Raw genomic sequence first — 13,903 nt, forward strand, 5'->3', positions numbered from 1 at the left:
GTACGTGAAGATTCTGTAGTAATCGAGTTTTGCTGCAGAACAATCTTATTGGCGACTGGACGCCGGGTATATGATGCAGATGAACGGATTTCCGTGCCGTGAAACTACTCGAAGAAACCACCGTCGCTCTCCTCCGCCTCTTCTTGGGCCTGCACGCCGAGTGCTCTCCTCTCGCGACGGTTCTTGGCTGCCGCCAACTTCTCTTCCACCTTCTTCTCTTTGACCTTGACTGCTTGTTGCACTTGCGGCTGTGCCTTCTTTTTCGGTTCTTTCTTGGGCACAGCAGCGGGCATGCCCTCCTTGCTATTCCTAAGCGCATCCAATGTGCCTGCTGTCATCGCCTCCTCCACGGCTTTCCACATATCCAAGTCGCCTTTTGGCCCGTCGACCTCGCGGTTCGCTTTGTCATCGGTATCCCCCTCAGTTGCTTCGTCGGAATCTGAGGCCTTGTCCTTCTTCGACTTTGGGTATAGAGACGCGTAGGGCTTCATGAGCGGGTAATAGATGGCGTAGTTGACATCGACTTGAGCGTTGTGCACCTTTCGCGCTAGGCCTTGCTTCTTCGCCTCGTCTTCCTCGGCCTCGTGTTCTTTCTTCAGCTTCTTGAGTATCCTTGTGCCCTTTTGACGATCTGAGGCGCGTTAGCAATCGCTTCGTGTTGACTCCCATGTGCCATGCGCAATCTATGACATACCGAAGAATCTTATGTGATGATACTTTCCAATCATCTTCTTCCTGTATTCGGCCTCTCTGCTGCTCTCCAGCTTCTCTTGCAGTTCGTGCTGACAGGCTTCGAGCTCTCTCTCCCTCTCCACCCTGTTGCCCGCTGACATCTTGTGGTCGCCTACATTGTCGACGTGCGCAAGCAGTCGCTTCAGGTCTCGTATACGGCTCTTGAGCGCGTTGGTGCTGGTGCTCTTGTCGATGTCGCTCGAGACGTGCGGCCGCTTCTTCGACTTGGGATGGCTCTGGCCGGGCTTGAAGGTGCGGTGCTTCTTGAATGGTTTGGGGGCAGAGGACGACGACTCGGTCGCTTCGGCATGCTTGCGCTTTTGCGACATGGTGGCTGGCTGAGATTTGGGATTTGAGAGTTGCTGGCTGACTGCGGAAATCTTGGGATCGAACGAAGGGAAGTTTTAGTGGGGCGGCAGAATTAAGGTTGCTAGACCGCCCGATGCGCGCCAAGTGAGATCACGCGTCTGGCGTTCACCCACCTGCATGCTCCCGATGTCTTCCACTTGCACGGTAACTTAGCAAAGTCGACTGTACTGCAATATGCACACGACACCATCCCCTCCGGGCTCTTTCAGATCATTTCTCACTGATTCATGAGGCTTCCTTACTCCGCTTTCGGACCTTGAACTTCCATCATCGCGGGATCGCGATAGTCAGCCAGTGAGATGGAAGCTGCGATAAGATGGTCGCCGCACTCGACACGAGACAACCCTCGCTTCTTGATTATCGATGTCGCGGGTAATAGGCTACGTTTGTGTCAAATCGAAGAGTTTAGTAAGAGCAAGGTCAATTATAAGCAGATATGCATCCGAGATAAGCTGCCAAACTACACGGCCTTCGACTGGTCGAAGAAGGATCCGAGTGTAGTTGCTGTGGGTTCTGCTTCTGGAGAGGCTACAATCGTTACATTGGATCCGGACAAGCCTGATCACGACTACATCCACTCGTTTTCGATACGACACCAGAGGAAATGCAACTCCATCGCATTCAGCGCGAAGAATCTACTTGCTACGGGGCTGGATAGAGTCAGGAATGATGTATGTCTCAACATCTACGATATGAACGACTCGCGAGTCACAGCCAAGGATGAACCGTACAAGAAGCTTGCGAGCTCAGAAGCCATCTCTAGCATCAAGTTCTTCAATGGACAGCCTGATATGCTCGTCGCCGGCGTCTCCAGGCAATACGTGCGTATATACGATCTCAGAGGTGGGTCACACATGAAGCAGTGAATATCCCCTGCTCATTCTTTATAGACTCTAGCACGGCGGGCATTGCGCAATTCCAAACACGTCAGGTGCACAACATTTCCATAGACCCGTTGGACGAAAACTACTTTCTGTCAGCGGGGACGGCAGGAGACCCAACGGTGACTGTTTGGGACACACGCTTCGTCAAGCAACGAGTAGCGTCCAACGATAATGCGAGTGGAGGCGCCGTCCTCGAGTTCAAGCCAGTCGTGGACAACTCACAGTCGGCTTCTATATGGAGTCTTCGGTACTCTGGTACCAGGCGAGGCACATTTGGAGTACTCGCCAATACTGGAGAATTCAAGATCATCGAATTAGCACAACACTCTCATCAACCTTCCGAGACAGCAGATACACCTTTCGCTCGAGCATGGGCGTCTCCATACTACACCAAAGCCACACATCATCTACGCTATGCCTCACACGACAAACAGCATCGGCACGATGAGAAAGAGCGCGTCGTGGCATACGACTTTATGACTACGGGAAACCCGCTCGGTGGACAATGTGCTTTAGCTCTACATTCAAATCGAGAAGTCGAAGTTCTCAGAGTACCACCAATACCACCTCGTATCAACGTCAGTGCGCTGGAAGAGATATACAAAGATCGCACCTGCATCGCTAGGCCGACTTCGCCATATGGTACGGTAGCAGAGGATCTAATCCAGGTACAAAACAGAGCACTGGGCGACAAGTACGATATCGAACATGATCACAAGCCCAATCTCTCCGCCAGTTTCGATAGACTGAGCCTCAGCAACAGCCAACGAAGCCTACCTCTTTTGTCAACAGAACACCCCAGCCATCACATGCATGAGGACCTTCTCGACCTTGCGTTCCCCGAGTTCAAGATTCCCCTCTCTGATTATTTAGCCGTCCTCCAGGCACCCAAACGCCGTGTCCAGGAAGGCTACTCGCTCGATTGTGCCAAGAATAAAGCTATTGTCCACAACGATCCCTGGCTGGTTGATGTGTGGACGCTGATCGACCGCATGGATGCGCATGCCGCAGGAGATGGCATGGTGGGTAACGGTCTCGATCTCAAATATCTGGGAGTCAGCTCAATATGGGCAAACGAACTGACGATGTATGACGAACGACTCATCGATCCGGATACAAAGACGAGTCAAGAGATGTTCAGCGATGCAGTCAAAGAGATAGTCGAGGCTATGGAATTCACCATCTTCGAAGGCGTGAACACAGAATATCCAGAGAACAGGCAATTGTGTCTCAGTCTCTGCGGCTGGCCCCTCGAGAAAGCCGGCGTAGAGCAAAACTGTCAACGGCTTATAGATGAAGGCGAGATATACAAAGCGATCGTTCTCGCCGTCTTCCAGGGACATAAGGACATCGCACTAACCCTCCTCCGGGCAAGTCTCACAAGCAAGAGACTTCCACAAGATGACATCGGCCTCGCGGCCGTTATAGCCTGCGCCTCGCCCTCCTCCGGGGTCTCAGCCGAGCAAAGAGAAGCCTGTGCCTGGATGGCCGACATGACCAGCGATGCCTACCTAAAATCACTCCTCACCTACTTCATCACAGGAGACTGGTCAAGCGTAGTCTCGATGCCGCAACTCACCCTCTCCGACCGCGTAGCCGTCGCCCTCAAATACCTGCCAGACGCCTCCCTAACCACCTTCCTCACCACCACAACAACAACCGCAACAGCCCAAGGCGACATCTCCGCCCTCCTCCTCACAGGCCTAACTACGCGCTCCCTCTCCCTCCTCCAAACACACATCTCTCACCACCCCACCACCGGCCTGCAAAACGCCGTCCTCATCCTCTCCCGCGCCTGCCCCCTCTACATCCAAGACCCGCGCTGGACCCTCTGGAAAGACATGTATCTCGAGCAACAGCAGATCTGGCGCACGTTCCTCGAGCGCACACGCTACGTCAAAGAACACAATCTACTCAGTGTAACGCGCGAGGGAAGGAGTGTGAATAAACCCAGTCAACCGAGCTTGACGCTCAGGTGTCTGAACTGCCAGCAGAATCTCGCGTTGAGGAAGGATCCGAGGAGTAGTACAAAGAGGCTGCTTCCTACTGCGCATCAGGCGGGTGGCATGAACAACGCGCCGTCCACGGCGACGACGACGCATCGTGCAACGGCTTCGTTGTCGTTTGGTGGCGGTGCTGGGAAACCTGCTGCACCATTGCAACAGAAATCTGCAGCTAGCACGCCTGGACTTCATTGTCCGAATTGCGCGGCGCAGATGCCGAGGTGTGCGCTGTGTATGTTGTGGTTGGGCTCGCCCGATCCGAGTAAACAGGGGGCGTACGAGACGCTCAAGGGAGAGGACAAGGAGGGCAGGATGATGGTGTTTTGTATGAATTGTACGCATGGGTTTCATGGTCATCATGCGAGGGATTGGTTCGCTAGACATGCCATGTGTCCTGTGCCGGACTGTGGGTGCATGTGTGGGTTGATGAAGTGAGAGAAGATTTGTATTTGCATATTCGCTTAGGATTCGCATGCTTTCAGTAACAAGGTAGCACAGTTCAGCATAAGGAGTGTACCAAAGTAGTGGGGAGTAAACAGATATAGTTTTAAGAAGCTGTGCGGCCGTTTGTCCGTGATGCTCCTGGTCTGGAGATCTCAAAGTCTTCCCTATACGCGCTATTGTACCAAGAAAAAGCTAAAGAAACGCAAAAAGGGTATAATCGCCACCGAGGTGCGGCTTGTCAAGACCAACTGTTCGTTTCTGTACCCTTACAGAAACGATAATATCCTATAGCGCCGCTAATGATGCCAAAATGACTGACACGTCCAAACACCTCTATAAATGCGGAAAAAGCGACTGCGAACAGTTAAAATGTGCGATGCAGACACTAAAGAATCAGGAAAACGTTCGACGGCTGTCCAGTTGACCGCCTTCGATGCTCGCGCGATGCGCAGATTTCCTAATCTTGCCCTGCCATCTCACTGTCGTCGTTGCCGAAGTCGTCTTCTTCGTCAATGGCCATTATGTTCGCTTGTGCGGTGACAACGACCATGTTGTCACCATCCTCTTCCTCGTGGTACATGGTGCCGTCGTTGAGGTCGAAAGCGTTGTCCTCGTTGTCAACGTCGTCTCCACCGTTGGTGTTCATGAAGACGCGCAGACGTTGTACGCCAACGCCGCTGAAGACGCAGAACACTTCACGCTGGTGATCGTTGAATTCGGGGGGTGCCTCGCGGCAAAAGGCGAGAAGATCGTCGCGAAGGAAAGCTTGGACGCCAGTGAGAGAGAGGTGGGTCAGGCGGGGGCAGTTGTTGAGGAGCGCATGGATGCCCTGTTCATGTCAGTAACGGCACGGGATTTATCTTGGGTGGGGCACTTACGGCTAGGGAGAGGTTGGTGCAGTAGCTGAGGTGCACTCTCTCGAGCACACTGGGTGCGATGGGCCCGCTGGAGCCGATCTGCTTCGGTTTGGCGAGTGCGAGTATGCTGCGGTCCGTTATGGCGGCACACTTGACCAGGCCAATGCGCTTGAGCTTGGGTAGAGCAGCGAGTTGCATGACCGAGGCGTCGGTGAGAGCAATGCAGCATGCGAGATCAATGTACCGTATGCGGTTGCATAGTTTGACCAGCTGCGCGACACCGACATCTGTGATGTTGGCGCAATGTCCCAGGTGTATGTAGTGGAGGTTCTTGCCCAGACGAGTAATGGCCATGACGGCTCTGTCGGTAATGTTGCGACATTTGGCGAGGACCAGGTTGCGCAGTCGCGGAGCTGCGTGGACTATCTTCTGGACGCCAGAATCTTGTAGCTCTTCGCAACCAGTAAGATCTAGGATACGCAGGCAGTCGTAGGTAGCCTCGGCTGGGAGACGGAGGAAGGCCTGGTCGGTGATCTTGACGCAGTGGGCTAATCGTAGCTCGCGGAGGTTGGGGCCTTCTGTGATGAGCGTAGTGATGGAGGCATCGTCGAGGTTCTTGCAGTCGTGAAGATCGATTTCGAGGATGTAGCGGCAGTTCCTGGCAAAGGCGATGATGCTCCGGTCGCTGAGTTGCGAGCATCCGTTCAGCTTGAGGCGCTTCAGATGTCTGCAGTTCTTGGCAACTTCCTCGAGCGAATCGTCCGTGATCTTCTTGCAGTTTGTGATGTTGAGGCCCTGCAGGCGGACTGCGTGCTTGGCCAGAGCGAGCATTGACTTGTCGGTGATGGACTCGACGTTGGTGACATCCAGGGCGAGAATGTAGCGGTTTTCCTCGAGCATGGCCTCCAGACTAAAGTCGGACAGTCGTGAGCAGTTGGTCAGCGTTAAGCGCTCAACACGCTTGCAACTTGAAAGCGGTTTCAGCGTCCCGTCACTGACTTCACCGCCCAAAGCGGACAGGTTCAGACGCTTGATCAGACTGCTATAGTCGAAGAAGCTGTTGACCGTCTGTACCGTCTTTATGACGCTCTTGACATTCGACCACTTGTTCGTTGAAGGACGATGCCAGAGCAGACCGACACTGTTCCCAGCCCATGTCTTGGACACGAGCATGCAGTTCTTGAGGTCGGCGGGCGAGGAGAGTTTTGCGAAGACGGCGATCATGAGCTCGGCGGGTAGGCGGGAGACGGGCGAGATGCGGTTCTGCTCTTCGATGGCCCGCCGGCGAGCCTCCTCGTCCGAGTCGGGCGATACTGACGGCGCGAGCGACGAGAGCGAGTCGTTGGACTGCAGCATGATGGAGTCCTTGTCTTCATCGTCGTAGCCGCGCTCGGGCGAGGTCGAGGCGGAAGAGTCGGAGCGCGAGGTGCTGGCGTCTCTCTGGGGCCGTCGTGAGCGCGCCGTGGTGCCTTGTCGGACGCGGGCGAGTCGTGGGTTTTCGGCCATGGTACCGGGTGTGTCAGGAGTCGCGGGGGCTTCAGTTTATATAGACGGGCAGGCGTGATTGCGGTGGGCGTGGAACAGCGTCTAAAGGGCACAATCGGTGTGCTGGTATACGCGGCGGCTGGCGGGTGTATGGGGCAGCCCGCTTACTCTACAAATACAACAACAACAGTGCGGTCTGGAAACGAGAGCGGAGGAGGCGACTATCTTGACGCTCCTAAATAGGCACAGGCGAGGCGACAACACACGACACGACAGTGCGGAGGTAGAGAGGGAAGGGTCAAGTCGTCTGGGCAGTCATGGGTGGGTCGCTGCCCATCGTCGCATCCCGCCAAGGTCCTTCCCTGCAACTCAGCTCGCCGCCCGTCCAAACACGACGTCCTCGTCTGCCTCAGTCCTCTCCCACACGACGATCCCTCTGTTCCTCCTCCACCGCGCTTACACTGCAGGGTCAACGCTTTGCCATGTTTGCTGTCGGCATCACGGCCGCCCTCACCCCCGACCTGCACCCTACCACGGCGTCATGTGCTCTAGCACCGTCCACGCCTAAGTCTTCTTCCCCCGCCATCGTCATATGACACAGCCGCGTCCAAGTCGCGTCGTGTGCAGTAAGTCCAATGTTGCCATGACTGCAGGTCGTACGGCAGACTGTTGTGGAAGCCGCGACCCCGCGCCTATGCCTGCCATGATCGAGTTGGTGTTCCTTCACCGTCACTGCCTGCTCACTTGCGTGTTTGAACACAAGGACCCCTCATCCGGGGTTTACAACAAAAGCAACTTCGCAATGACATCGGCCGCGTCAGTCAGGAACCTGCCGTCTGCGTCTGCGTCTGCATGTGCATCTAGATCTCTCGGTACTTGTTCGAGTTGTTGCATCCATGGTACACCCATCTGGAGATCTAGAGATCGACAGGGCCGTTGTCTTGGGCTTTTCACATCGCCCTCTCTTTTAACTATTCGATCTGTGAGGTCGTCGAAGAAGGAATCATGGGGCTGGGATATCTGATAGTCTACCTAGTACCTTTGCTGTACCTCCTGCTGTACCTCCTGCTGTACACATATCAAGCTACGCGGCGTAGTCAACATCTGCTACCTTCTGGAGCATGTCACACCAAGCCAGTCCGTGGACGAATGTATTGACCAAAGCAACCAACCAGCTCGCATGCGTTCAGAAATCGTAATGTTGCACGAAACGTCTTGGTGGTAGGTTGACCTGGCTGCGAACATCAAGCTGTGCCCAATGAACACGTCGGGAGAGAAACCACGTACTCTACCGAATAAAGTGCCCCAGCTTGGCGCTACATGCCCGGACTACGGCTTCCTCGAGTCCGTGATACTGAAATAGTCGTCTGAGGAGCAGAGAGAGTAAATAGACACGTCCACGCCCGGCGTGCATGCCCGAGGCGTCGCGGTCTAAAGATACATTGTGACGTTGGTGTGGCTTCGTCCATGCGCTCGTGGATGCAAGGGTCCGTTTCCTACGGTACCATCACAAGCATCGCCAGGCATGCCACCTTCACTCCACCTCACCACCCGTCCCCCCGTCTCGCGCTTGAGAGCCACCCCCGCCCTGTCTGTCGTCTTTTCGATGCGCAAAATATAGCCTCGTCGTTGTCCTGCACCGCAGCAGGCTCCCTCACCGCCCAACATGTCCACCGCTCGCTATGCGCCCTCGGCCGCCCATCCCATGGCCCAGCAGGCCGCATACCGCGCTCCCGCGCCCATCGCCGTCTCCAATGCTCCCCCGGGCACCTTTGCGCCCGGCACCAAGGTCCAGGTCGGCAACCACCGTGTCACCATCGAGAAGTACCTCTCCGAGGGTGGTTTCGCGCACGTCTACCTCGTCCGCGTGCCCAAGTCCGATAATGGAACCCCCGAGACTGCCGTCTTGAAGCGGGTAGCTTGTGCGGACAAAGATGCACTGGCGAACATGAGGACCGAGGTCGAGACCATGAAGAAGCTCAAAGGCCACAGCAAGATCGTCACCTACATGGACTCGCATGCTTCACAACTGAAGACAGGAGGTTATGAAGTCTTCCTTCTCATGGAGTTTTGCTCAGGAGGCGGCTTGATCGACTTCATGAACACCAGGCTTCAGCATAGATTGACCGAGCCTGAGATTCTGCACATCTTCTCAGACGTCGTCGAGGGCGTTGCTACCATGCACTACCTCAAGCCGCCGCTCCTCCATCGCGATCTCAAGGTCGAAAACGTCCTCATTACCACCGTGGGAGGCAACAAGATATACAAACTCTGCGATTTCGGATCCACCGCACCCCCGAGACCCGCCGCCACAACTGCCGCCGAAGGGAGGCTGATCGAGGACGATGTGCAACGGCACACTACACTACAGTATCGCAGTCCGGAAATGATCGACGTATACCGCAAGCAGCCAATAGACGAGAAGAGCGACATCTGGGCGCTGGGTGTACTATTGTACAAGCTATGTTACTATACTACACCTTTTGAAGAGGTCGGACAGATGGCTATTCTGAACGCCACGTTCAAGTACCCAGCCTACCCCCAGTTCTCTGACAGGATAAAGAAGCTCATAGGTATGCGCAGCAAGACTAGGTCATGGACGAAAGCTGATTAGGAACAGGCTCGATGCTGCGAGAGAACCCACAACACAGACCCAACATCTACCAGGTCGTCGCCGAAGTCTGTTCGATGCGACACCGTCCCATTCCTATCAAAGACGTATGTTTGACATATTGGCTGCACAGCCCCATGCTAAGACTAGCCAGATCTACTCTGGCAGAACACAGTCAGAAGCCCGCCGGAACCAGGAACTCCCCCCTACCGAGCCTCAGGTCTCTTCGCCGCCTCCTGTCGTGGGTCTGCAAAGGGTGGCACCTACAGTGCAGGTACAGCAAGTACCAGACATTACACCGATGAGAAGAGGCAGGCCCACAGGTCCAGCCCAACCCCCTCCAGCGGCAGCAAGGCCAAGTCCGTCGCCTATGAGAGGGACAACATCCGACCCATTCGCTGCACTAGACTCGCAGGACGTCCAGGTCAGACGAGCTGCGGCTGATGAGCTTGCGTCGCGCTTCCCATCTCTGGATGAATTTTCATTACTGCATGATCGAGGCCAGAAGTTTGAGTTTGGTGAAGCGCCAACGACTTCCGACCCGGCACTTACCAAGCGGGTGACAGATGCGCTTGCAGATGAGGCTTTTGCGTCACCGCCGCTGTCCAAGGTCGACTCAACACCTGGGGTAAAGCCCTCGGCCGCAGTGTCCTCCACGGGTGTGTCCAGGACCACCTCTCTAAGAAAACCACAGCCCTACGAAGCCAAAGACAGTCCGCGCAATGACAACGCAAGCATACAGTCGCCTATCCCACAGCGGGTTGGCATGGTCTCTACTGGCGTACAGACATCCCCACGAGCATCTCCCGTTCCAGCCCAGCAGAAACTCCCCGATGTCAACAACCGGCCCATCTGGAAGGTACCTCTGTCATCGCACCACAACCGTGCTTTGAGTCAACAGGCGTCAGAACCTCGTCCAAGGAGTCCCTTGAGCAGTCCTTCACTGAGGCCCGAATTTGCTTTGCCAGCACGGCCCTCTTTCGAGTCGAGATCCAAATCTCAACTCAGCATCCCTCAATCCCCGGCTTCATCTAGACCCTCCTTAGAAAGCCAGCGTCCCTCTAATATGGACCTAGGCTCCGCCATTGATCGGTCGAGATCTGCAAACTCAAATGCACGCCCGGCCAGCATGCATGTAGAGTCGAACCTGGACTATCTACGTGATCGAGAAATGACACCTGGTCGTAACTTTGACGCTCCATCACTACAACGCCGCGTCACATCAAACGCAATCGATGACTCTGAACCTGAAGAGAAGAACGTCAGGTCAAGCGTTGATTTCCTCCGCTCCATCGAACAGGATGAGCATGGTCACAAACACCGCCGTAGTAGCTCCCGAAGTAGCCAACAAGGCAAACACGGAAAACGTGGCAGCATCACGAACATCGTCAAGGGAAGATTTGGTGATGCCTTCCGTCGCTTTGAGTCCACGAAGACGCCTGAGCACGAACGCGATCAGCCGCCCATGACACCAACCGACCCTCTTATCGATTCCAAGGGCGGTTTGACTCCCATTGCCGGCTCCGAAGCTACTGGTGGTTTGAGTGACGACGACCGCAGCCAGATCGACGAAACGCAGGATCTATCACCAGAAGTGAGAAGAGAACTTGAGAAGAGACAGTTGGCTGAAGAAGAGCGCCGCGTTGAAGCTGCGGCAGCAGAGTACAAGCAACGCGTCGCTTCGCAAGGGCAAGGAAAGCCCAAAGGCGGCCCATCCAAAGCTTCGTCCATCCAAAACCGCGTCAAGAACCTGCTCGATGAAAGCAGCAAGCCAGCAGCTTCCAACCGCACAGCTGAGGGATACGGCAAGTACACCGACACCGGAAAGCCACTACCCATGCGGCCCCAAGACCAAAGCGGAGCAAGGCAGCCACCTACCATTGCTCGTAAGCCCATGAATGTCTCTTCACAACAACCTCAAGATCTCTCGTACGCGAAGCCGTCTTCGATTCGGCCCAACATGCCTCCACCAACACCCTCCGCCTCCGCACCGCCCACAATCAACGTGCGCAACCCCTCCGGTCCCCCTCCTCGGGCTCCCAAGCCCAAAAATCTGCAGACCGGCGGCTCAGTAGCCTCCGGCCAAGCATCACCGGTGAAATTAACCCCAGGCACCAAAGAGAAGCCACTCCCGCCCATCGCCCGCGACGGTGGTGACGACTTCGACGTCGACACCTTCAGCAAGCGGTACCCCAGTTTGAGCGGCTTGGAAATGGTAGAGACGGAGATTCCTCGTCGTACCGTTCGCGACGTCTAAGCAGCGTCTGTTTGAGTTTGCTTAGTTTGTGAAGGTTTAGATCTATCTACCTCCTGTACCTTTTTTTGAAGCGTTTGCATAGCATGTGGCAAGGGATCAGCATTGTCAGACAGATCGCAATATATATGTAGAGTGAGGGAGTGTTGGCAAGAATATAGAATTATCATTGGGATGTAGCGGATTTTGAATTGTGATGTTTCCTGATTTCTGTTTGACATATTGAGATGACATGTTGGGATGAGATCTCAAGTGACATAAAGCGTAATTTTAGGAGAGCCCGTTCGAGATGGAGCTTTCACGGGGTCAGAGTCTTCGCCAAATCGAGAAAGATATGTGAGGTGTCTATAGTGGATCGGGTTATTCTGTCAACAAAAAACAAGGTGACGAAGATGGCGTGAGAAGGTGGTGAGGAGCGTTTTGCAGGCTCATGCGTTTAGATGTAGCTGCACACGAAGAAGTTGTTAAGAAATAGTATCGATGTAGTCTCACACCGGTCAAAATGTGAAACCTCATTCTCTGCATGATCATCCCGCTTCAAACCATCTCGCATTGACAGCAGCACATTCACGTAGCATCTGGACAAGCTGATGCAAGTTTGACGTTCATTCAATCCTTTCTCATTTGGTATCATGGCCTGATGACCTGTCTAAATCCATGCAACCCATCACATCGTGAACCCTATATCCGCCCTTCCATCCCTCCCAAACTCCGTGTCATGCCGACGTGCGACCGAATCGATGCAGCGGAAGGTGGATTGTGCGAGACAGTTCGTGTGTTGATGGGCATCGTGCTCGCGGGTGAGGCACGTTTACTGCTCGGTCTGGAAGTAGTTGAGGAGGATGCTGCGCTCCTGGGACTCCTCACCCCAGTCCTTGACGACGACGCAAGAGCAGTTGACGACCTTGCGGGGGTTACCCTCACGGTCGATCTGGCCTGTAGATGTTGTTAGTCGTTGTTCAATCTTGACAGTGGATGGTATCGCGCGCAAAGTTTTTCAATCTTCAGCACTCCACCACGGGATAAAACGTACAGAGACCGGCCCACTCGCCGAGCTGCTTGCCATCGGGAACCTTGATGAGGGGGATCTTGTGCTCGGAGCACAGGGCAACGACGAGCTTCTTGTATGCCTCCTCCTCGCAGGCCTCGTTGAGAACGCACATGTGCGCCTCACGACGGTCGAGGGCCTTGGAGGCCTCGCGCAGACCGCGGGCAAGTCCGTCGTGGATGAGGGAGAGCTTGAGGACACCCTTGAGAGCCTCAAGGACGCTCATCTGGCCCTTGCCACCGGATGCATCGGCAGAGACCTCGACCTCGGCGGCCGCGCTGACTTGGGATTTGGTATCGTCTTCTCCGTCCGACTGTTGGCGACGTCAGTGATATTCTGGGAGTGTAAAGCGCGGGGTTGCGGTGCTGAGCGCTGTGCCATTCTCGTTGCGCCACGGACAGCTCGGATCGCAGCTGGGACAAAATTCCACATACCATGATTGATGATTTCTATCTGTCGACTTTCCTCGAAGAGAGTTGGTTGTGGTGATAAGGAAGTTCGAAGTTCTGCGGCGGCTCGAATTTCGCACTCTGTGGAGACGCTAGCCTGAAGAGATGCTAGCGCACGGACAAGCTAACCAGCACTTCCAGCAGAATCAGAAGATGATGAAAGTCATGTTGCTTCCTGTCTACAAAGGAGTGATTATCAGAATTAGGTTGTATATTACAGAAGGTGCACTCACTTCACTTAGGTACAGTGAAGGCTAATGAGCAAATGGCCTTGTAGGAGTTCAACTTACCACAAAGCGTTCCCTCATCCAGATCAGAAGCGAGGCTACGTCACTCTCCTGCCGAGATGATAATTCGCGAAAAGAGGTTGAGCACATTCACAGTTTCGAACAATTGATATCATTGTATGTCTGTACATTCTACTACCACGACACAGTTCCATCGCTGCTGCTTGGACCTGCCGTAGCCATGTCTCCTCCAAACATTTCTCATCCTCCTACTGAGGCCATTGCTAGCCATGGACATGTATGTCCCATCTCTGTATACGATAAACTAAGGAAATACGGGCGGTCGGCCGATCGGATATGCTCATGGATGTAAAAGTATCCCAAGTCAGATAAATGAATACAAACGCCAGACGCACAGACTGTACGGAGGGTTTAGAAAGATAGCAAGTGGTAACACGAGAATGATCGCTGAACGCTATCAGCCCAGGCGTGTAACGAGTTGAATGTAGAGAGGAATGTAGCCACCAAGCCAAAGACTGT

At 54.5% G+C, this 13,903-nt stretch overlaps 5 protein-coding genes across 5 annotated transcripts; 2 read left to right on the forward strand and 3 right to left on the reverse strand.

Moving 5' to 3' along the window:
* Positions 1–104: 104 nt before the first annotated feature.
* On the reverse strand, positions 105–1,061 carry EFG1 (18S rRNA maturation protein; the record flags this gene model as incomplete). The annotated part of the gene is made up of 2 exons (XM_049330314.1): positions 105–631; positions 695–1,061. The coding sequence occupies 2 exons, from the start codon at positions 1,059–1,061 to the stop codon at positions 105–107; spliced, it is 894 nt and encodes a 297-aa protein (XP_049190810.1).
* Positions 1,062–1,400: 339 nt separating this feature from the next.
* Positions 1,401–4,513, forward strand: J4E83_003378 (uncharacterized protein; the record flags this gene model as incomplete). Its single annotated transcript, XM_049330315.1, has 3 exons — positions 1,401–1,944; positions 2,052–4,306; positions 4,454–4,513. 3 exons carry the CDS (start codon positions 1,401–1,403, stop codon positions 4,511–4,513), a joined length of 2,859 nt encoding a protein of 952 aa, XP_049190811.1.
* A 376-nt stretch (positions 4,514–4,889) lies between these two features.
* Positions 4,890–6,795, reverse strand: J4E83_003379 (uncharacterized protein; the record flags this gene model as incomplete). Its single annotated transcript, XM_049330316.1, has 2 exons — positions 4,890–5,261; positions 5,311–6,795. 2 exons carry the CDS (start codon positions 6,793–6,795, stop codon positions 4,890–4,892), a joined length of 1,857 nt encoding a protein of 618 aa, XP_049190812.1.
* Positions 6,796–8,440: 1,645 nt separating this feature from the next.
* On the forward strand, positions 8,441–11,642 carry J4E83_003380 (uncharacterized protein; the record flags this gene model as incomplete). Its single annotated transcript, XM_049330317.1, has 3 exons — positions 8,441–9,347; positions 9,395–9,492; positions 9,540–11,642. The coding sequence occupies 3 exons, from the start codon at positions 8,441–8,443 to the stop codon at positions 11,640–11,642; spliced, it is 3,108 nt and encodes a 1,035-aa protein (XP_049190813.1).
* An 808-nt stretch (positions 11,643–12,450) lies between these two features.
* RPS12 (40S ribosomal protein S12) lies at positions 12,451–13,124 on the reverse strand (the record flags this gene model as incomplete). Its single annotated transcript, XM_049330318.1, has 3 exons — positions 12,451–12,575; positions 12,673–13,000; positions 13,122–13,124. 3 exons carry the CDS (start codon positions 13,122–13,124, stop codon positions 12,451–12,453), a joined length of 456 nt encoding a protein of 151 aa, XP_049190814.1.
* Positions 13,125–13,903: the final 779 nt, after the last annotated feature.

This window comes from Alternaria metachromatica (assembly GCF_023757995.1).
Source record: "Alternaria metachromatica strain BMP 0045 chromosome Unknown scaffold_5, whole genome shotgun sequence".
Classification (NCBI taxonomy): domain Eukaryota; kingdom Fungi; phylum Ascomycota; class Dothideomycetes; order Pleosporales; family Pleosporaceae; genus Alternaria; species Alternaria metachromatica.